At 50.6% G+C, this 23,640-nt stretch overlaps 1 protein-coding gene across 1 annotated transcript in view; it reads right to left on the bottom strand.

The window, feature by feature from the left end:
• The window catches only part of UBE2L3 (ubiquitin conjugating enzyme E2 L3), a 44,847-nt gene extending 21,271 nt beyond the window's left edge, over positions 1-23,576 (bottom strand). Inside the window, exons 1-2 of the mRNA XM_079943377.1 lie at positions 23,500-23,576; positions 9,818-9,913 (exon numbers count right to left, since the gene is read on the bottom strand). Coding sequence (XP_079799503.1) covers positions 9,818-9,913; positions 23,500-23,526 — 123 coding nt within the window. The 5' untranslated portion in view covers positions 23,527-23,576. The remainder of the gene's footprint in view (positions 1-9,817; positions 9,914-23,499) is intronic.
• Positions 23,577-23,640: the final 64 nt, after the last annotated feature.

The following is a 23,640-nucleotide window of genomic DNA, read 5'->3' as shown; positions in this document are numbered from 1 at the left end:
TCTTGAACTCTTCCAAAAAATTGAAGAGGTGGGAACACTTTCTAACTCATTCTACAAGTCTAGCATAACCCTGATATCAGAGTCAAAGACACTATTAGAAAAGTATATGAATTTTGATGCAAAAATCCTCAACAAAATACTAACAAACTGAAATTCAGCAGCATATTAAAAGGATCGTACACCATGACCAAGTAGGATTTATCCCAGGTATGCAAGGATAGTTCAACATACAAAAATCAATCAATCAACACACCATGTGTGTGCAGAATAGAAAAGAATAGAATGAAGGAGGAAAAAAGATCATCTCAATTGATGCAGAAAAGTATCTGACAAAACCTAATACACTTTTGTGATGAAACACTCAATAAACTAGGAATAGAAAGAAATTTCAACATGAAAAAAGCCTACAGCCAACATGAAAAACCTACAGCCAACGTCACACTGAATGGTGAAAGTCTGAAAGCTTTTCTCCTAAAATTAGTAACAAGACAAGGATGCCAACATTTTTTATTTTTTGGCTGCACTACACAGCTTGCGGGATCTTAGCTCCCCAACCAAGGATCAAACTTGGACCCCGGTAGTGAAAGCCCCGAGTCCTAATCACTGGACTGCCACCAGGGAATTCCCAAGGATGCCCACTTTTTTTTTTTGGCTGCATCAGGTCTTAGTTCTGGCACGCGGGATCTTTTGTTGCAGCGCGTGGGCTCTTTAGTTTGTAGCACGCAGGCTCTCTAGTCGAGGTGCATGTGCTCAGTAGTTGTGGCACGCAGGCTTAGCTGCCCCGCAGCATGTGGGATCTTAGCTCCCCGACCAGGGATGGAACCTGCGTCCCCTGCATTGGAAGGCAGATTCTTTACCACTGGACCACCAGGGAAGTCCCAAGGATGCCTACTTTTGCCACTTATAGTCAATACAATATTTGGTAGTTCTAGCCAGGGCAATCAGGCAAGAAAAAGAAATAAAAGGCATCCAAATTGGAAAGGGAGAAACAAAACTACCTCTATTCAGAGATGAACTGATCTCATACATAGAAAACTAAAGATTATTCATACACAAACTGTTAGAAAAAATGAATTTAGCAACGTTCCTGGATACAAAATCAACACGCCAATATCAGTTACATTTCTGTACACTAACAGTGAACAACAATGAATCCGAAAAGGAAATAAAGGAAACAATTCCACTTACAGTAACACCGAAAAGAGTAAAATATCTAGGAATAAATTTAACCGAGGTGGCTGTTACAGACTGAATGTCTGTGTCCCCTCCGAATTCTTATATTGAAGCCCTAACCCCAGTGTGGCTAGAGAGTAAGGAAGTAATTAAGGTTAAATGATGTCACAGGGTAGAGTCCTGATCTGACAGCATTAGTATCCTAAAAAGAAGAGAGCTCCCAGGACTCCCCTGGTGGTCCAGTGGTTAAGACTCCATGCTTTCACTGCTGAGGGGACAGGTTCAATCCCTGGTCGGGGGACTAAGATCTTGCAGGCTGCGTGGTGCGGCCAAAATAAAAAAAAGAGAGCACCCTTGCTCTCTCTCCCCGTGCACTGAGAAAAGGCCACATGAAGACACAACAAGAAGGCTATGGAAGAGTCCTCATCAGAAACCAACCGAATTTTTTAAATGTTTGGTAGAATTCACCAAGAAAAGTCATCCAATTCAGAACTTTACTTTGTTGGGAGGTTTTTGATCATTGATTACTGCCAGACCTTGATCTGGGACTTCTGGCCTCCAGAACTGTGAGAAAACTGAATTCTGTTGTTTCAAGTGACCCAGGCTATGATTTTGTTTCGGTTTTGTTTTTTCATCCTGAGCTGAAAAATACAGAGGTGTAAAAGTTGTACACCAAAAATTACAAAACACTGCTGAAAGAAGTTAAAGAAAACCTAAATAAATGGAAAGACATCTTGGGTTCCTGGACTGCAAGTCTTGCTTTTGTAAAGATGACAATACTACCCAAAGTGATCTAAAGATTCAATATAATCTCTTTCAAAACCTCAATAATGTTTTTTTTTCAAATGGAAAAACCCATCCTAAGATTCATATGGGATCTCAAGGTGTTACTGAACCAAACTTAGGTCTGTTTGCCCATAATCAGTAAAACCAATCTACTGACACTGAGTTGTGGTGAAGGAAAGTGCAGGGTGCCAAACAAGGAGTCCAGGGCAGCTAGTGCTCAAAATACCCGAACTCCCCAATGGGTTTCAGGAAAGCATTTTTAAAGGTCAGGTGAGGGAGGGAAGTCCCAGGGTATGTAATCAGCTTGTGCAAAATTCTGATTGGTTGATGGTGAGGTAACAGGGTAGTGTCACAGGGGTTAACATTATCAATCCTTAGGCACCAGTAGGTCTGGGAGCTACCTACTCATGGTCATCAAGTAGTTAATTTCTTCCATTTGGTGGTGGTTTTAGCAACTGTAAAACAACTCAAGAAATGTGCATCAGATACTTTTATCTACGTACTTCAGGGAGGAGCTAAAGGAGAGGATATGGGGGAGGGGTCTGCTCCGGGAAGGCCCCATAGGGTCCTGCCCAGTTACACAGGGCCCCTGAATAGTCAAAACAATCTTGAAAAAGATCACAGTTGGAGAACTCACATTTCCTGATTTCAAACACTTACTACAAAGCTACAGTAATCAAAACAGTGTGGTACTGGCATAAGGACAGACATTCAGACCAGCAGAACAGAACTGAGGGACATCCCTGGTGGCACAGTGGATAAGACTCCATGTTCCCAATGCAGGGGACCCGGGTTTGACCCCTGGTCAGGGAACTAGATACCACATGCATGCCGCAACTAAAGAGCCCGTGAGCCACAACTAAGGAGCCCTGGAGCCGCAACTAAGGAGCCCACCTGCCTCAACTAAAGGAGCCCTTGTGCCGCAACTAAGGAGCCTGCGAGCTGCAACTAAGAAGCCCACCTGCCTCAACTAAGACCCAGTGCAACCAAATAAATAATATAAAAAGGAACAGAATTGAGAGTCCAGAATTAAACCCTCACATATATGTTCTATTATTTTTTTTATTTTTACTGGCGTATAGTTGACTTACAATGTTGTGTTAGTTTCTGCTGTACAGCAAAGTGAATCAGTTATATGTATATCCACTCTTTTTTAGATTCTTTCCCCATACAGGCCATTACAGAGTACTGAGTAGAGTTCCCTGTGCTACACTGTAGGTCCTTATTAGTTTTCTAGCTCTATTAATTTTTGACAAGGATGCCAGAATCACTCAATGGGAAAAAGCAGTCTTTTCGACAAATGGTCCTGGGAAAATTGTACATCTACATGCAACAGAATGAAGTTGGACCCTTACCCTATACCATTTAAAAAAACTCAAAATGGAACAAAGAGCTAAGTTCAAGAGTTAACACTAAAAATTCTCAGAAGAAAACATAGGGCAAAACCTGCATGACCTTGGATTTGGCAATGGTTTCTCAAATATGACACTGAAAGCACAGGCAACAATAGAAAAAATAGGTAAAATGGACTTCATGAATATTAAAAACTTTGTGCATCAAAGGACACAGTCAAGAGAGTAAAAAGACAACCGAGTGGGAGAAAATATCTGCAAATTATGTATCTAGTAAGGGTTTAATATGTAGAATATATAACGAACTCCTTTAACTCAAAGACAAAGAGACAAAAAACCCAACTCAGAATGTGTATAGCAGCTTTATTCAGAACTGCCAAAATCTGGAAGCAATCAAAATGTCCTTCAGGAGGTGAATGGATAAACAAACTGTGTACATTGAGACAACAGAATATTATTTGGTGCTAAAAAGAAATGAGCTATCAAAACACAACGAAATCTTAATTGCACATTACTAAACGAAAGAAGCCAATCTGAAAAGCTGCTGTATGATTCCAACCATACGACAGTCTTGAACGTCCAAACTATGAAGACAGTTAAAAAAAAAAAATCAGTACTTGCCAGGAGTGGGGAAGGATTGAACAGACAGAGCACATAGGATCTGAGGCAGTGAAACTACTCTATATGATACTCTAATGGTGGATACATGTCATTATACATTGTTCAAACTCACAGGATGTACAACACCAAGAGTGACTCCGATGTAAACTGTGCCCTTTAGGTGATTATGGTGTGCCAACATAGGTTCATCAGTTATAACAAATGCCCGGCTCTGGTGGGGGATGTTGATAATGGGGGAGACTATGTGGGGGAGGGGGGAAGGGGTATACCTGAAATATCTGTCCTTCCTCTTAGTTTTGCTGCAAACCTAACACTGCTCTTAAAAAAAAAGTCTTTAATGCAGGGTACACGGGTTCGAGCCCTCCAAGAAGATCCCACATGCCGCAGAGCAACTAAGCCCATGCGCCACAACTACTGAGCCTGTGCTCTAGAGCCTGCGAGCCACAACTACTGAGGCTGTGTGCCACAACCACTGAAGCCCACGCGCCTAGAGCCTATGCTCCACAACAAAGAGAAGCCACCACAATGAGAAGCTCACGCACTGCAATGAAGAGTAGCCCCCACTCTCCATAACTAGAGAAAGCCCGCGAGCAGCAATGAAGACCCAATGCAGCCAAAAATAAATACATAAATAAAATGTTTTTAAAAGGAGGGGGGGTTAAAGAACTTTAGACATTCCCCCAAAGATATACAAATGGCCAATAAAAACGTGAAACAATGTTCAACATCCTTAATCATGAGGAAAATGCAAATCGAAACCACCATTGAGATTCCAATTCACATCTACTAGAATGGTTATAACTTTAAAAAAAAAAAAAGGAAAATAATTGTTGGTGAGGATGTGGAAAAACTGGAATCCTTGTGCACTGCTGGTGGGAATGTAAGATGGTGCAGCCACTGCGGAAATCAGTCTGGCAGTTCCTCAAAGAGTTAAACACAGAGTTACCATGTGATTCAGCCAATTCCACTTCTACATATTACCCCGAAAAACTGAAGATGGGACTCAGGCAGATACCTGCATATCAGGGGTTAAGACTTCACACTCCCACTGCAGGGTGCATGGGTTCGATCCCTGAACAGGAAACTAAGATCCTGCATGCTGCAAGGCGAGGCCAAAAAAAAAAAAAAAAAAGGTGGTGTAGACATATAAAAGAAAATTATTTATCCATAAAAACGATGTTCTGATACATGGTATGATGTACATGAACCTTGAAAAAAATTATGCTGAGTGAAATAAGCCAGATAAAAAAGGACAATTTTTTTTTTTTTTTTGTGGTACACGGGCCTCTCACTGTTGTGGCCACCCCGTTGCGGCTCCAGACGTACAGGCTCAGTGGCCATGGCTCATGGGCCTAGCCGCTCCGCGGCACGTGGGATCTTCCCGGACCAGGGCACGAACCCATGTCCCCTGCATCGGCAGGCGGACTCTCAACGACTGCGCCACCAGGGAAGCCCAGGACAAACTTTATATGATTCATTTATGTGAAATATCTACAATAAGCAAATTCATTGACATAGAGAGTAGATTAGGGAGTACTAGGGGTTGGGAGGTAGGAGAGCAGAGTGTTATTACTTCATGGCTACAGAATTTCTGTTTGAGTGATAAGTTTTGGAAATACAGTGATGATGGCTGCAAAACATTTTGACTGTAATTAATGTCACTGAATTGTACACTTAAAAAGTTCTGTAATGGCAAATTTTACGTCACATACATTTTACCACAATAAAAAAAATTGATGAAGCAAAATTTTTAAATTTTTTAAAAGAGAAACTTTAAAATTAGGAATTTTGAATAAACAAAATTTAAAAGAAAACACTAAGCTGAAAATTATTTGTCCCAGACACAAAGGATTAATACACAGAATTCCTGCAATTTGACAAACATACTAAAACCTTATTAGATAATAGACTGTAAAGACATAAACAGTCAATAAATAAGTAAAAAAACCTTCAACTGCAAAAACAAAATTTTAAATACAAATTACTATGGTCCGAATGTTTGTGTCCCTCCAAATTCCTATGTCAAAACCTACCACCCTGGACTTCCCTGGTGGCACAGTGGCTAAGAGTCCGCCTGCTAATGCAGGGGACACGGGTTCAAGCCCTGGTCAGGAAGATCCCACATGCCACAAAGCAGCTAAGCCCGTGAGCCACAAATACTGAAGCCAGCACACCTAGGGCCCGTGCTCCACAACAAGAGAAGGCACCACAACGAGAAGCCCACGCACCACAACAAAGAGTAGCCCCCACTCACCACAAACAGAGAAAGCCTGCGTGCAGCAACGAAGACCCAACACAGCCAGAAAAACAAAAACAAAAACCTACCCCCCCCCCAAGGTGATGGTGTGGGGAGGTGGGGCCTCTGGGAGGGGATTAGACCACCAGGGCAGAGCCCTCACGAATGGGACTGGTGCCCCTTCTGCCATGCGAGCAACAGCCTGTGACTCGTGAGAAGAAGGTCCTCACCCAACTAGCACTGATCTCAGACCTACAGCTCCCAGGACTGTGAGAAATAAATTTCTGTTGCTTATAAGCTCAGCTATCTAGTATTTTGTTATACAACAGCCCAAATGGGACAAAGACACATATCAAGCTGAGAACTTTTGCACCTATCAAACTGACAAGAATTTCTTCCTGCGTGTTGTTTCATGGACCCTCTGTTAGGGCAAACAGCGTTCCAGAGAGCCCCCGAGTGAGACTAAGCATTTAACATGTGCACTTACTGAACTTTTACAACAGCCAGAAGGGAAGCGCTCCTTTTAGAGGTGAGGATGCTGGGACTAACTGTGTAGCTGGCCCAAGATCACCACCCCTCCCGTCAGGGGCAGGGCTGGAGCTCTCCCCTTGGGCAGCGGGACCGCACAGCCTGGGTGCTGAAGCACGTGACACTCAGAACCCCCTTTAAAAATGCTCAGCAACCTCCACAACAGCCAAGGACACGTGTGGGCACTTGTGGGCACTTGTGCAGACAGTACCTGTAGGAGTATAAACTAGCACAACCTTTCTGGAAAGTAATTTGACAACATATATAGCCCTAAAGATGGTTTTTCCTTAAATATAGTACAACCCTGATCCTAATGGAATATATAATACAGAATACTGTATCTTAAGATCAGAATCTAAAATAAAAATGACTATATTGTACACCTATAACTTATAAAACATGGGCTATAGGATAGTTACTAAAACTTATGTTCATGAAGAGTTTCAAGGCAATGACCAAATAATGATAAAATTATGACATCAGCAACTGGCCCATTAAAGGGGGTGTGAGCACCCGGTTAGGGGTGGACACGCCCACTGGGAGAGAAGCCTCAAGAAGGTTCACCACTAGGCCCCTGTTCCTGAAGGGCATGTGCCAAAAACTCACTAAACTGAATTTCTTCATAATGGGATTATGGGATTCTTTTCTTCCTTAGACCTTACATCTGAATTTTAAATGGAGAAATCTTATATAAAAACAAGTGTTTAGGGCTTCCCCGGTGGCGCAGTGGTTGAGAGTCCGCCTGCCGATGCAGGGGACACGGGTTCGTGTCCCGGTCTCGGAAGATCCCACATGCCGCAGAGCGGCTAGGCCCGTGAGCCATGGCCGCTGAGCCTGCACGTCCAGAGCCTGCGCTCCGCAACGGGAGAGGCCACAACAGTGACAGGCCCGCGTACCCCAAAAAAAACACAAAAAAACCAAGTGTTTAAAGGGAATCAACCTGAACTGCCATGGTAACGATGAAGTGCCCCCGCCATCGCCCCCTGAGGTCTGGGCCTGCCCTCTCTCTGAACTGCAACCAGGGTGGATTTGCCAGGTGGCTTCCCCAGGACCAGCAAGTACCCTGCTGTAAAGGCCCACTTCCCCGGGGGCCACATCTTTATCAGCCTGGCCCTGCTTTTCACTCCAGCTGGATGGATCCCAGGTGAGTTTGGGGAGAAGACCCCTTGCTGACCCAGCCCCTACAGAGCAGGAAGACCCGAGGCCCAGGTGTGGGGTACTAGTGGGGACCTTGGACAGAGCAGTTGCCAACTGCTTCCTTGAAACTCTCCTCACGCCAACCCAGGGGCCAGAGAAGTAGGAAGAGGCAGCGTGAGCAGGGCGAGAGGAGCCCTGGCCACAGCCCTGTCTCCAGGCACAGCTTCCCCAGATGCTCCAGACACTGCCTGGAGCCTTGGCCCAGGCCACTGGGACTCTACCAGCCATCTCCACCCGGGGCTCAATGAGAAGTCGCCCGTTCCACAGGCTCTGCCGATGCGACACCAGGGAGACGCCTGCCAGACAGCCACCTACCCTTGGAGCCGGCTACTGAGCTCCCACGGTAGGCTGCCCAGCCTGACCGCTTAAAACTGTCCCGGTCATTCTTATTATTTTTCAAAAGATCCACATCTTAACTATTCACCTATTTTATCAGTAGGAAACAAAATCTCAATTAGGAAAGTGCCAGGGGTCAGATGGTCTTGGCCATCCTTCCACTCAACATCTAATATGTCCCCACAGTGGGCAAGGGCTGGGGGCAAAACCAGGCTGGACGCTGCCAGGTTTATAATTTTTGGTGTGCACTGAAACACTATAAAGCATATCTTTCCTTAGTTATCCAAATGATTATAAAAATAAACTACAAATCCAATATTTGCTGTTCAAGTTCCAGGGACTGTTAAAAAAGCATGACCTACAACCAGTGTCAAGAAGGAAGCATCTCTGGTCAGCGTGCTCTCTGCTCGGCTCTGGCAAAGTGACCCATCTCTTCGTAAGGAGAGATTTTACACTGGGCGGCGGGGTGGGGGGGTGCGGGGGGAGGGGTGAGGCACAGGGCAGGGGGGATGAAAGGAGGTGGCGGGGGGTGGGAAGAACAGGAAGGAACGGGGGTCACTGGCACAGAGGGTCTCTGTCGCAAGCCGGGGACATGGAAGGCACATGACGTCCAAGTAAGGCTGCCTCCGGCAAGCGGGCAGGAGCAGAGGCCAAGATGGGCAGGAACAGAGGCCAAGACGCACCCCTCCACGTCCAGCAAGAACCCAATGACCTGACACTGGAAGAAGCAAGGTCCCCAAGAGACAAAACAGAGCAAGAGAAAGGCAAGAGGCTGGACAAGAGCCATGGCTAAGAGTTGAGAGGAAGTGGCAGGACAGGAGTGAGGACCTCAGGGCCAGGGCTGGACCTGCCGAGCCGGGGCTGAGGACGTGGGCCAGGTGCTGCCAGAAGCAGTTCTGGGAGGGCAGGGAAACCGGGGTCACAGCTGGAGTCAGCATGGGACAAGCCTCTGGACGGGGAGATGAAGGGCTGCAGAAAGAGTAGATGCGGAATCCAGAGGGCGGGGAGGCCACAGGAAGCCGCGGTGAGGAGAGGGCCCGAGCAACCAAAGGAAGTATGGGCGACAGGGAGTGGGGCGTGGGGGCAGATGCCCCAGAGAAACACTGGGGGGCCACTAGGCAAAGGGACTTGAGACCAATGGGAGGCACAGACTGGAGGGTCCCAAGAATAAAACCTGGAACACAGGTGTCCAGAGGGTTAGAAACACAGACGCAAACCCAAGCAGGAGAGCAAAGAGAAGACATGGATGAAAACACCCGCTATCTCCCAAGAGAGGTCGGAGAAAGCGGCCCGTTTGGACAAACGCGGCCAGGCAGAGAGAAGCCAAGGAAGAGCAGGAGCACAGACGCACGTCCTTTCCGGGCCGACCCTCACAGGCCTGGAAGGCTCGGACCTCAGAATGTCAGGAGACCAGAGCCCAGATGGGCTCCCCTTCACGGCCCTGCCCTGTGAGCCTCCGCGACAGCCGCCTCGGGCACCTGCTGGCCGCCTAGAGTCAGAGCCGCCTTGGGAGCAGAGGGAGAAGCCCGTAGCACACACATCAGCGTAAAGAATAATCTGGTAAGAAGTGGAGGTGTTCAATACTCACAGGAACAATAAGCCCTTGCCAAGTCAATAAATTAGCTTCATCAACCTGGATGTTACGGAAGTTTTTCATCCCACATTTGCGGATTTCTTCAAGCTCCTGTTGATTGACAAAGCATAAAGGGGTGTCAAATAGGGGAAAGCACCACACGTTAGATCCCTCCTGGCTCCCTCAAATTAAACCAAGTGCCGACACCGCCACCAAGGCCATCTCAGAGCATGGCTAGATGCCCTGGCCTGGTTAAGAGGCCTGGAGCCGCAGTGGCCCCCTTGACCCGTACCCCAGGCCAAGACAAGCACCCACCTCGGTGAACCCACAGCCCCAGTGGACGATCCCCTCCCCTATGGGCTGTCCCCACGCAGCAGGGGCACAGGCCAGGTGCTGAAGACCTGACTCCTTCCAACCCAGATCTATGAAGCGCTGCCTCCGTGTAAAGGTGAATGGAACTGGGGAAGAGAAGCAAACAAACCCACAGTTTTCCACCCAACGCCGGAGTGCAGTTTCAGAAGGTCTCTCCCTCCACAGGGCACATGGCTGGGGCCCGACGACCCAGTCTGGGGCTGGAGGGGGGGTGGGGGAGGATGGAAACCTTCACTAAGCCTCGGTTTCCTCTGCTGCAAAAGGGCATTGAGACCCAAAGATGTAGACAAGGAGGGGGAACCATGCTATGTGCAAGAAAACGCCTTGCAAATATATGAGGGGTTGTTATCATACAAACGCCACTTCATCCAGAAAGCACGGCCGGCCAGGCGACATCAGGGCCCTTCCCGTCTCTAGCCTAGAATTGTCTGTCACTTGTTTTTCAACCCTGCACTAGCCTGACATTTCCCACCGCTTCCCCAACAACTCGAGTGACCGTCCAACAGGCGTTATGGCCCAAGCCACCCACTGCACAGCCACCCGCCCACCTGGGTCCCCCATGCTCCTCCATCCTCAGAGCCTAGAGTGAGGCGCTCCCCCACCACACCCCAACCCGGCTCTCGTCCACGACACAACAGCGTCCTCCACATCTCCTGGATGCCTCTCTCTCCAACCCCACAGCACCACCCAGCCCAGCCCTGCCTCCTCCGCAGGGCCCACAGGATGGCGTCCCACAGCCCAGGCTTCCTCCTCGCTGGTCTGGCCCCCGCAGCCCTCTAGAACCAGGAAACCCCTTCATGTTTGGTGCCGTGGCGCAGGATGGCACAGAGGCTCTGAACCAGCCGCCCTATCCTCTGCGTGCCACATTCCCATCAAACGGCCAGTGTACAAGGCACCCTGGGGGATACGAGATAAGGAAGGAGAAGAGTCCCGAGAAAGGGGGCTGAGCCGATGTTACAGGTGTGCCTGGCACGGGGCAGGATAAGGAGGACAGCACGTCAAGTGACTGCACAGAGGAGACAGGTGGGACACGCTGCTGCTTGGTGGCAGGGGCCAGGCTGAGTCTCTTCCCACAGGGAAGACTGCTGCTTGCCAGCCCTAGCTGCCCACCACACTCGTCGGCCTGGGCCCCAGGCCCAGAAACTCTGGTCTAGCAGGTGTGGGGTGGAGAGAAATGGGGATTTTTAGCAAGCTGCACAGTGAGAGGATGAGTTCCATTTCTAAGCAATGCTCAGCTTCCACGAGGAAGATGCTAGTGGCCATGGCCCCAGCAGTGGGGGAAGGGGTGGCCTGGCCCCTCTTCCTGAGCCCGCAGGAGGGGAAGCCTGGAACCTGAGAGACCACCCGACCTGCCAGCTGTCAGCTGGTCCTCCTACTAATGCCCAGGGCTCATTGGAAAGGCTCCCCTGGGGATTATGAAGCCTGGGCACATTCAGGAAGGGGAAGAAACAAATCTCACACCCACACTCCCACTCTGGTCCACTCCCCAAACAGAACGTAAGCTCCAAAAGAGGAGGCGCACGGCAGGGGTCAGGAAGCCCAGGAGCCCACCGTCACACACAAATACAATATCTGCTTAGTGATCCGGTGACTGATCAGATGGGAAGCAGGGGACTGGAGAGGGGCGAGGCCCTGGGGTAAACAGGGCTCTCTATGTGCTGGGACCTTCCGGCCCTCGGCTCAAGGCACTAGAGTAAGATTCTTGTCTAGAAACAGAAGAGACCATGTCCCGTAGCGCTGAGTCCTACCAAGCTAAAAAATGTTTAAACCAAATACAGATGGGAAAAAATTCCAGATAGAATTGTGAAATTAGCAGTCAAACAGGGACTTCCCTGGTGGTCCAGTGGTTAAGACTCCATGCTACCACTGCAGGGGGCACGGGTTCAATCCCTGCTCAAGAAAATCCTGCATCCCGCATGCCGCACAGCAAGGCCAAAAAATTAAAAAAAAAAAGAGTAAGAAAGAAGAAACAACAGAGAATAGATTCAATATTCATAGGACAAAATAAATTTTAAAATAATCTATAAATATACTTTACAGCTTCAGAAATCCACACACTAACAACACGAGGTATGGGTAATAAACACAAGGAGGTACATTTCAAAGGAAATTACAAAAACGTGGCAGGTAGGACTGTCCACCGTAACTTGGCAGTGAGAAACAACCTTGCTCAAGAAACGGAGGAGTGGCGTGTTGGCAGGGGTGCAGGGCGGGCAACTATCATGCTCTGATATCAAGAGACACGGGAACAAAGACGGGAGCTGTTCGGTGCGAGGACAGCAACCCTGCCCCCCGCCCTGCCCCCCACCACCCGCAGGAGAAGATGGTGATGCTGTGACAGCAGAGCTGGGAGGCTTGGGAAACCCGGAGCACGGTTACCGGGTAAGCTCAAGTCACCTCGCTGTCAAGTGACGCTCAGCAAAGATGACGAGGCAGGTGCCTTTGCATAGTTCTAAACAACAAGAAGTGGGTATAAGGCAGAAGTAAGAGAAACCAAGACAAACAAGCCGGCCATCCAGTCCTGTCATCTTCAGGGAATGCCAGGCAGCCCCTGGGAGTTTCTCAACAGGGCAGCGCTGAGCCCTGCCCACTAGATGCCAGGCCTGTGACACAGCTCCACCCAGCTTCCCAACACCCTCCAGAGCCACAGCTGCTGAGAACCACTGACACTCTTGGGGGCCGGGACGCTGAAAGTCCTGAGATGCACAAGACAGTCCCGCAGACATGAACTGATCAGCCCGAAATGCCAATCACGCCTCCACCGAGAACAAGCTGAAGACCGACTCAAGTCATTCAGAGAAGAGACGGGGGTTCCCCTGGTGGCACAGTGGTTAAAAGTCCGCCTGCCAATGCAGGGGGCACGGGTTCGAACCCTAGTCTAGGAAGATCCCACATGCTGTGGAGCAACTAAGCCCCTGCGCCACAACTACTGTGCCTGTGCTCTAGAGCCCGTGTGAGCCACAACTACTGAAGCCCGCGCGCCTAGAGCCTATGCTCTGCGACAAGAGAAGCCACCACAATGAGAAGCCCGCGGACCACAACCAAGAGAAAGCCCACGTGCAGCAACAAAGACCTAATGCAGCCAAAACTAAATAAATTAAACAAATAAATTTATAGGAAAAAAAAAAGAGAGACGGGTTCATCTGAAGGCCTAACAAACCCTCCAGCGTGACTGCAGCCTGTAACTGAAGATGAAGAACGGGGGGAGGAATGGCAAGGAGACCACATCGATTCAGAGTTGGAACATCCGACGGATGGTGGGAGAAAGAGGGGTCCAGCTCCAGAACGGAGTTGGGAAGACCAAAGCCAAGAACCACAGGGACTGACAAAACACGCCCACAAAGGTCTGCGTCAGTTCTGCGAGAGCAGTTGGTCGGCTGCTTCAGGCAGATGGGACGATGCTGACAGGCCGAGAGAGACACTGGGGAAGGAGAACCAGACACTCACACGTCCCCCTCCTGGTGGGGAGCGGGCTTCCTGGGCAGGGTGAGTGGCGAGGGAGAGAGAGAGGGCTGCACTCCTCAAAGCCCAGAGGGAGAACTTGGCGTGTCGGCAACACTCTAGGCCAAAGCGTGGCATCGGGCACAAGCGACCACTGCCCGACAGCCCCACGGGCACCAGCAGGGGACACAGTCTGGCCCCATCAGGAGACTTGCTGGTCCCCGAGCAGAGACAGGGAGCAGGACACATTATACACAGCACGCCCTCGTCTCACAATGCAGTGTACACATCTGAGCCGGGGAAGAATTAACCAAGTCTCTGTTTCTTTCCTTCTTTGATATTCGACTGTTTACAGTCTCCCTGGGTAATCCTCACACACTGAGAAGCCCTCAGGAGCCAGTGGTTCCTAATCAGTGTGAGGCCATGGTCCTCTTTAAGAAATCCAGACATACTATGTGTAAAACAGATAACCAACAAGGACCTATTGTATAACACAGGGAACTATACTCAGTATTTTATAAAAACATATAAGAGAGGGCTTCCCTGGTGGCGCAGTGGTTGAGAGTCCACCTGCCAATGCAGGGGACATGGGTTCGTGCCCCAGTCCGGGAAGATCCCACGTGCTGCGGAGCGGCTAGGCCCATGAGCCATGGCTGCTGAGCCTGCACGTCCAGAGCCTGTGCTCCGCAACGGGAGAGGCCACAACAGTGAGAGGCCCGCGTACCGCAAAAAAAAAAAAAAAAAAGAGAGAGAAAAGAAGTTGGAAAAGAACATATATATGTGTATATATATAACTGCATCACTGTGCTGTACACCTGAAACACAACACGGTAAATCAACCATACTTCAACAACAAAAAAGAAAAATGAAATCCAGACAGATGTACAAAGGAAAAATCAGCGGTCTGAGTCATGGCTGCTTCAGATGTTAAATCAATGCTATGGACGGCAAGTGTCAAGGTAGGGGGCGCTGGTACAGTTTTTAAAAAAGGCATATTTTAAAAAAAAAAGGGATATTTAATATCATGGTGTAATTTCCTATTTGCTAAATGGAAAAAAGCACAATGCGCCCCTAAAGAACTACAGAAAGTAAAGCTGAAGGTCTTCCTGGCTGTTGAAGCTGGGTTAAGAGAGCGGAGCTGCTCTGGGGACCTGCGGGGGTGTGGGGGGCGCCTACAGCAGAGGCCAACAGCTTCACGGGAGAGGCTGACACCAGCCCTGAGGGAGGGGGAGGATGGACCCTGGGGTGAAGAGAATAGGTGTCCCCGTGGGAGACGCAGGCAGAGCCGTAGAAGGAAGGAACCCCCAGGTGGTTCGGGAAGCAACAGGAACAGAGCTTGGCTGGAAAGGCTACTAATTCTGGGGACTCGGCCAGGGTGTGGGTCCCAGGCGCAGGGGGGAGTGAGGGGTGCCTGACTCCCGTGGACCCACAGACTGAGAACCTCCAGAGAGCACCAGGCACCTGGGCCAGGGGTCCCAGGCCACAGTGAGGGGCACCCCTCCTTGAGAACAACCCAGCCTTCCAGCAAAGAAGAGACCAGTTCCCTGACTCAGTGTCACTTCCACATCTGCAAACAAGCTCCTACCAGAGCAAAGGCCTCCCACCGGGCCAGCACACAGAAGCAAGGCGAGGAGTCCCTCTGACAGCAACAAGTCTGCGCCGACAGAAACCCGGAAACCGGTCTGAACTTTTCTTAGAAGGTGCATACTGTGACTTATATTGCTTATTCTACTGTTGAACCTTCTCTGCTGAACCTTCCTATGGGCGATAAAAGCAGAATATTTCAATCCCCAACCATTCTCTTCAACATTTATTTTATATATAATACACAGAAACAATATTTTGATTTGGTAGGTGGTTGCTTCAACAAATCATCAGTGGACCAGGAAGAGCAGAGGACTCTGGAGTCAGACAGGCCCGGGCTCAACCCAGCCCCACCTTTCACACCACCTGAAGCTCGAGTCTAGGAGTCTAGTCTTACGGTAGGAAGCTTACTCCATAGGGCCCTGCTGAGAATTACAAGAAACGCTGGATGTTGCTGAAGCTGGCAGGAGGTACTCAATTAGGGTTCGGTTCATTCCCCTCCACAACTGTGTCACCACACTTCTTAAAATCTAAGAGTGTCAGGGCACCAACGTACATATTCTATCTGTTCTATATAACAGGACATACACATGATATGACATTGGTGTTGACAGCCTACGACCAGAGCTCACGGGGGCCTTAAATGAGAAATGAAGATGTTTACGGTTAGCACAAAGCTTTCAGAAATGACCTGATCCAATTAAAAAGAAAAAGACAAAGAAGCATAAGACAGGGGCCTGCCAATGGCGCATCACACTCCCCTCCACAGGGCACTGTCACCTTCAAAATCCCAACAAAGCAGAACAGGAGGAGGCATGGTAGGGAAGATGCTGGCCTTTGTGCAAGAGTCGCACACCCCACCCAGCCACGTGAACAGCAGGAGCCAGACCCCAAGTGAGAAGCAGAGACCAGAGCCTCACGATGCCCCTGAGGGGGGCCAGGCCAACCCGTCAGCTTTATTTGACAGGAGGGAAGGCTGGAGAGAGGCTGAGAGGGGCCCAGTCACAGACAGACCTTGGACAGGGCAGAGCCAGGACTAGAGCCCAAGCCAGAGACTTTGTTCCATGGATGTCCAGCCACAGAGTGGTGGGGAAGGGGGGCGGGGGCTCCCATTCCCTGGTCAGGATCCTGGGGGGCCTGGCGGCCCTGGAACTGCACTTTCCCAGACTCTCGACGACAAAAGGACAAACATACACAGCCTTCACCTGAGCCCTCCATTTATGGCGAGTCACCCCGCAACTGTTTCTTCTGTGCCCGGAACACTTCTAGGCTCTCCCATCCAGGCAAAATGAAACCCGGCAGGTAGAGCCCGACGTTCAAGGGAAAGTACAAGATCCCTGTCAAATACCAGCCACGCAACTGGTGGGACATTAATAATTTGAAAGAGCTACTTCTTGCTTGTGGGACTGTATCAAAGTGACTAATTTTGACAGAAATGCACTTTCCAAGCTTGCACAAAGGAACCAGTGGCAATGACACTCAATTATGACCTTAATGTAATTCAATACACTGTAAATCTAAAACATAAGGCTTCAAAGCTCCAGGACATGAGTCTCTTATTTCAGTGACTGCTCAGCCAAGGGGGCCCCACCACCACGTCTCCACAGCGAGCCAGTGGTGTGCCAGCTATGTCACACTCAGTTACTGCCACGATGGACACACTCAGCGATGGTCCTCACTCTATGAGGGAGTGTCACTGTCCCTTTGGAGAAATCAGGACACTGAGGCTCAGGGCGAGGACACAGATGAGCCTGCGGCAGAGATGAGGATCTGAACCAGGTCTTGGAGAACTCAACCACAGCACGCTGCTCCAGGAAGCAGGCCGCCTGCGCATGATCGTGCCAACAGGACACGGCTGCAGGGGACACTCAGCGCTGCCCACACGCTCTGGCCCACTCTGCACGGCGGCCTCACTCCGGGATGCGTGTGTGCCTCCAACTGAACGGGGGTGGGCCTGGCACTCTGACCTGCATCACACACTCTGGAGTTCAGCATCCCGGGATGGAGACAGGGTCAGTCATGTGGACCACGCAGCGGATCTACCTGTAAAGTGGCTTTCCTGTGCTGAGTTTCCCAATGACTGGCACGGGGGGCGGGTGCACACATTTACAGACCATCTCAGGAAGGGCTCAGGGGCCATCTGACTTTGGAGCTACAGCCACTGCCCAGCCCGCTCAGACAGGGAGCACCAGCAGAAGCACTGGACCTGATGCCAGTCCCTGCTTTGGCTGCACATGTGTCCACTGGGCCAGGGGCTGTCCGGCACACTTCACCCCTTTGCCGAACTTGCTAGTGAGAAGCAGAAACAAAATCTGGCAAGATAAGGAGTACGGAAAACTCCAACTGATACAGGCCTGGAACTATTCAAAACAGCACAAACCCCACCACCACCTAACCTGAGACGAACTTTACTCTCCATCCCGTCCCTTCTTACGGGAAGCCATGTGAAAAGCAGGAGAGAAACCCTGAGAGCAGGGAGCACCTGGCGGCCCCACCCGTGGGTGGTGGCCGGGCCTCAGCCTCCCGCCTGTCAGGGCCCTGCAGCTCTGGACACTAGAGACTGCGGCCAAGGCCTGGAGGACCTGGAGCAGGAGACCAAAGGCACAGCGTCCTTGACGGGACCGCCAGCCCAGCTCAGCAGCCTCATTGGCCCACACACTCAGCACAGGAAGAAAAAACACATGGGTGAGATTCTGAGACACTGACTTTGAATTCAAGAGCTGTGTAATTTTGCTGGAAAAAGTAAACATCTTTAAACAAAGACACGTTCGCACAGCTGTCTCAGGAAACCTCTCACTAACCCTAAGGAACAGGTGACTTCAAGAGTCGGGAGGGCATGTGGAGAGGGGGACTTCCTGTCCTCCCTGCCCCAACCCACGACCCCCGAGGGCAGCACCATTTCCTCCAAACCCTCCCTCCCTCCCACCAGGCCACTCTCCTGGCTCCCGTGCTGACACCCACACTTAGTACATGCCAGGCGCTCTTCTGAGTGCTTGATATGTAGTAACTCAATCTTCACACTCAATCTTCACACAGATGACATGACTAATGCACAGAGAGGTTAAGCAACTTGCCTGGGTTCAGTCAGCTAAGACGCGGCGGGTCAGGACACACGCTCCAGCACCTGAGCTCTTAATCGCTCTGCAGTATTCCACTCTCAATAGCTCTGCCCTGAATGGAAGACCCTTCCCTCCCCCTTTCTCCCGGGCTAGGGTGAGGCTCGCCCAAGCCCTCGAGAACACACAGAATGAGTCTGGACAGGAGACACATGCCAGCAGAGCCCTCATCAGCGAGCAGCCACTTCTGGACGCCGCACCTGGGGCTCCATTGGATCCTCAACTGAAAGGCACAGCGTCTCTCTGCCACCTGTCCTGAAATCCACCCGCGCTGGCTTCGTGAGGCCCCTCATGGAGAGGCAGCTCTGCCAGCGGCCGAGCCGAGGGAGGGAAGGCTTGTCCTAGAGGGCCAGGCGCGCTGGGCATGCTGAAGAGGGTAAAACCAGGTCAGTCCCCAGTGCTTCTGGAAAGCGCCACAGGGGTGGCCTCCCTAAAATTCAAGGAGGGGACCGAGCAAGGTAAGAAGCACATGGCCAGGGGTTACTACATCTGTTCTGAAGGATGAAAGCTCCTCACCCTCACCAGCTGCCCAGTAAGCTACCAAAGCCCTGCTCAGAGTGAAGGGCCAGACCAAGTTCGGCCTCCTCCCGCCAGAGGGGCTTATCCGTCCCCCCTCACTCCTCAGCTGGCAGGCGTCCAGCACACACGGGCAGCCCAGGACCTTTGTTCTAGGCTGGGCCGTTCTTCTCCCTCCTTCAGCTCCTTGAGGGCACAGTGCAGAGGAGACCCCCCAGGAGCTGAGTCAAGGAGTCGCCCTGGTGCAGAGAGACGAGCCGGGGAGTGCAGAGCTTGAGGGTCCAGGGGATCCCAGGGTAAGCGGGGGAGATGAGACTGACAAGCCCAACCCCGGACAGGACACGCTGAGGAGCGCGGGTCCTGCCCTACTGAACCCGGATCCGGTTTCTGGGGGCAAGGCCTGGGCGTGAGCACTTCTCTCAAACGCACTGCCGCTTAGGGATGACGTGGGAGTGAGGAGCTGACTGGGGACGAGCACAAAGAACCCACTGAGCGATCCCAGGCAGGTGTCCACCACAACAGGGACGGCCTGCATGAACGGCATGGCAGTGGAGATGCAGAAAAGACAGAAAGAGAAGGGAGATAAAGGCCTAGTTCAGCAGAATCTGGCAAGTGGCTCAATGTGGAAGGAAGGGATGAGGCAGGTTCCCCCAGGTTCTTCCTTGGTGATGGAGTAGACAAGTGGCCCATTAACTAAGGGAGGCAAGACAGACGTGGAGGCACAGGCGGGGCTCAGACCCGGAGGCCTGCAGGTCCGGCGCCATTCAAAGGAAACTCCTGAGGAGGGGCGGGGGTGTGGGGTGTGGGGGACCACCAGAGTCCAGGCCCAGGAGGGAGGGCTTTGTGGTTCTGTAAGCTTTAATTCCCAACTTACTGTTGCATCAAAGAAAAGAGAAGTTATCTCTTGAACATTTAGTGATACTTTCCAAGAGTGAGAATACTTTCAAGTGACCTGATGTAATAAAACACTAAATCAACAGCCTCTTAACTTAGAGTTGTAGCAAAATCAGAATAGGTCTAAGTACCCTGGAACAAGTGTTTTTGTGCTCGTGTACACCTCAAGAAAAGGTTCCAAGATTGCAATAATGAGAATACTCTCTTTCCCAGGGCCTGTCCCAATTGTCTCTTAAGAGAGAAACATTTACAAAGAATATCATTAAGGGAGGCTAAAATAGTCCCAACTCACTGCGATGCATGAATTTAGGGTAAAAAATGCTGTGCTTTCCTCGAGTCCCAAAAACCCAGTGGATTCAGAACACTGACACCATCTGTAAAACTCCCCTCACGCACAACACACCCACCAGACACACTCACCGCTCCTTGTGTTCATTACCCAACCTCAGGGAGTACTATACCTGCACTCAAGAGCAAACTAGTTCACTGCTTAGTACAATGAATTCCAAGGAATGAACTATTATTTAGCAACTCCTCCTACTCATTCACATGTGATTATGGGCTGAAAGTACACCAATATGGAGCTCTGAGTGAGCAGTATTTAAATAGCATTAACAGGCTGCTACAAATCTCAATTCCTTATCTCAAGAGTTATGCCATAATAACTAATAAAATGTCACTCCTCTTTTAAATCTACAAACTTCCCCACTGAGAAAAGCCCTTCTGGGAAGATACCCAGCTGGAGGGCCCTTCCAGGAGATGTGTGCAATTGAGAGGCTAAAAAGAAATGAACAGACTGCAATCAATTTCCCTCAGCCACACCTACAGGTTTCACTTTTGTAGCTATTTCCCCTCCTGACTGAAGCAATGGTTACAATCTGGTGGTTGCCATCAATGCTGAATTAGCTGCTTGCAAATTAAAATGTATTTAATGTTTTATTAACATTGTAATTCCTAAAAAGTGTTCTGAAAAAGGCTAATCCTTTTGGCAATTGCTTTTTAAATTAAAGACTTTATCATATTCACTTTGCCTAAAATAACTTCTCAGCCTGATATATGCAAATCACTCTACTTTTAATAATGTATTTTACACTATCTGCAGATAGTCCATTGTTACAAAGAAATCTTTGACTCCAAGTGTCTCAGAAAATGGTTTTTGAGGAAATTTCCGGTTCTTTAAGATGTAATCCATTTGATTATTCAACATGTTTACTTTTCACCACTGAAAATCCCTTTTATTATCCAGCCCAAGTACTGATCAACCTGATTCAATAATTTTTTTTCTAAATTAACCAGGCCTAAACACTGACTCTCAGAGCCAATGATTACCATCTTGTAACGCGCATCCCCTACTAAATTGAAAGAATCTCCAGGCAAGAGTCAGGAATCAACATACTCCTCCGTGCATCCTTGGAATAAGAAAGGAGGCCATGTGATAAGGGGCGTGGAACTTGGGATATGGAGACAAGGAGATGTAGCATCTCATCTCTCCCCAGGATGGTCCGCTAAGCCTCACAACCTTCTCGTTGGTAAAATAAAGATGACAACACACTACCTTTAAGAGTTATTGAAAACATTAAAAAAAACTTACCTAAATGATCTAGCACTTAACAAGTACTCAGTTAATGTTACATATTTTTTCCTAAGCTCTAATGTTTTTGAAACACAAAAATAATTGAAAAACCATAGTAACTCCCCTCTCAGACCCCTGGGAGCCTGGGAGCCCCAAACTGGGTCAACTGGCCTAGACTAAGGGATACCAGGATGAATTAGGTCAAGATCCCTGCCCTTGAGGACCTCAGACCCTGGTAGGAAAGGCAAGTCTAACACAAATCCGATTGTGACAAGTGTTCAAAGAGAAACATAAAGAAAGTGCTGTGGTCACACAAAGGCGGAAACAACTCATTCTAATGGGGGAGGCGAGGCCTCAGAGTAGCTGGCCTCGGAGTTGAACCCAGGACTTCCCTGGAAGGGGATGAAAGGCGAGGGGAAGGCAGCTTTTCTCAGGGAGAGCAAACAGCGTGTGCAAAGGCCACCTAAGGGCCGGGGGCTCTCGGGTCAGATAGAACTAGTCACATCACAGCTCACTCTCTCCCTAGCTAGAAAACTGGGGCAAGCCAGCGATTCTCCCTGCATTCCATTTTCTCACCTACAAAATGGGAATAATAGAGTCTACTTCACAGGGAGGATTACACACCATCATGAACATGAAGTACGGAGCTGCACAAAGTCAAGGCTAAGGAAAATGGCAGCTACAGTGATTAGGTGCAAGAGTGATGGCAAACCAAGGAGCAGGAGGTGTGGCTGAACAGATTACTTTCCAGCAGTCTAAGGGTCTTGCTGCCAGGAAGTTAGGATTAACTTCCGAGGACAATAAAATCACGGAGGTTAGGACAGGAGCATGAAAGGATTAATATCTGCTTTAGAAAAAGAACTGTGGTGGCCAAGAAGGCGAGTCAGAGAAGGAGAGAACTCAGAAAGGCACCTGAGAGGTGAGGGTATGGATTCAAGTAATCTCAGTAAGATTAGAGAAGTCAGGAACTCAAGAAACCTTTAAAGTAAAATCCGAAAGGCATCAAGGATGACTGCCTCTGGGAAGTAGAGAGGAAAATAAATGAATAACAGTCTTCCCATCCGGACGACTGTGTGGACGGTGGTGTCACTGACAGAGAAGAGAGAAATCTGGACTCTGCTGACTCTTCTTTTGTGCCCACTTCCAATCCAGTCTTATGAAGTTCAATGTCGTGTCTAGTCCTTAGGGAACAAAAGAAAGGAAACGTTCCCAGGGAGGGAGGGCCCGGAGGCTGGGACTCCAAACTCAACGTCTGGCTCTCCGGAGCACTGCTCTGCCCAGGAGGAACCCCAGCCCTTTATCTCCCCCCAGGAAATCAGCTCCTGGGCCCTTTTGATTTTCGGCCCGGTGCAGCCCGGCAGCACCACCGGCAGGGCGGCCGACTTGCAAACCTAGGCGAGATCGGCTCTGGGGGACGCCGGCAAACACACTCGAGAAAGGACTGGGCCCGGGTGACATCTGTGCTCCTCACTCGGGGAGCCAGCGAGCAAGAATGCACCCCGTCGCGTTCAAGATACAAAGTAGCAAGTTATTTTTATAAACTTTGGTTGGTTTTAACTCCCACTCCCACCCCTAAAATGGCACTTTGCTCCAGCAGGGCCCGGAGCGCGGATGACGAGGACGGGGCAGGAGGCCCGCGCCGCGGCCGGCCGCCCCCCGCCCTCCCGCTCTCCTGCACCCCGGGGCCGAACTTGCCGCTGTGTGACTCTGCAGTTGCAGCGACAGTCTGCCAGCAGTCGCAGCGACAGTCTGCCGGCCCCCGCACACCCAGATCGCCCACGGCAGCCCGGCCTAACTTTCGCCCGCCGGCCCCCGCCCCGAGCCCCCCGCCCGCCCGGCCCGGCGGCTTCCAGCCCGGTGCGCTATGGCCCAGGGCGGGGCAGCTCCGCGGCGCGGGCTCGGCGCTCGGGCCTCCCGCGGGCGTCCGGTGGGCCTCCTGCTGCCTCCGCCGCCTCGCGGAGGGAGCCCGCGGGCCGGGCGGGGCAGCCGGACGGCCGGCGAAGGGCCGGGTCGGCGCGGCCTGGCGCTCCCTCCTGGGCTGCGGCCTAGCGGCCGCCTTAGCTCCCTCATCACACGGCCCTGGGAGGCGGCGCCACGCGAGGCGGGGGGCGGCGGCGGCCCCCCAAGGGGTCCGGGCGGCCGCGTGGCCCCGGCCGACGCCACTCCCCGTCCGCCCGCCGGCGCCGGAGAATGGTCTTTACCTTCATCAGCCTCCTGCTGGCCGCCATCTTGGCTCTGGTGCTGCTGCTGGCCCAGAATGCATCGCGGCGGCCGGCGCCGGAGCCCCCGCACTTCCTGGAGCGGGGGAGGGGCGGCGGCGCGGGCGAACGAGGCGCCTACTG

Source organism: Stenella coeruleoalba (genome assembly GCF_951394435.1).
Source record: "Stenella coeruleoalba genome assembly, chromosome: 14".
NCBI lineage: Eukaryota > Metazoa > Chordata > Mammalia > Artiodactyla > Delphinidae > Stenella > Stenella coeruleoalba.
Note: the sequence above shows the minus strand (reverse complement) of the source record. Positions and strands in the feature narration are given on the sequence as shown.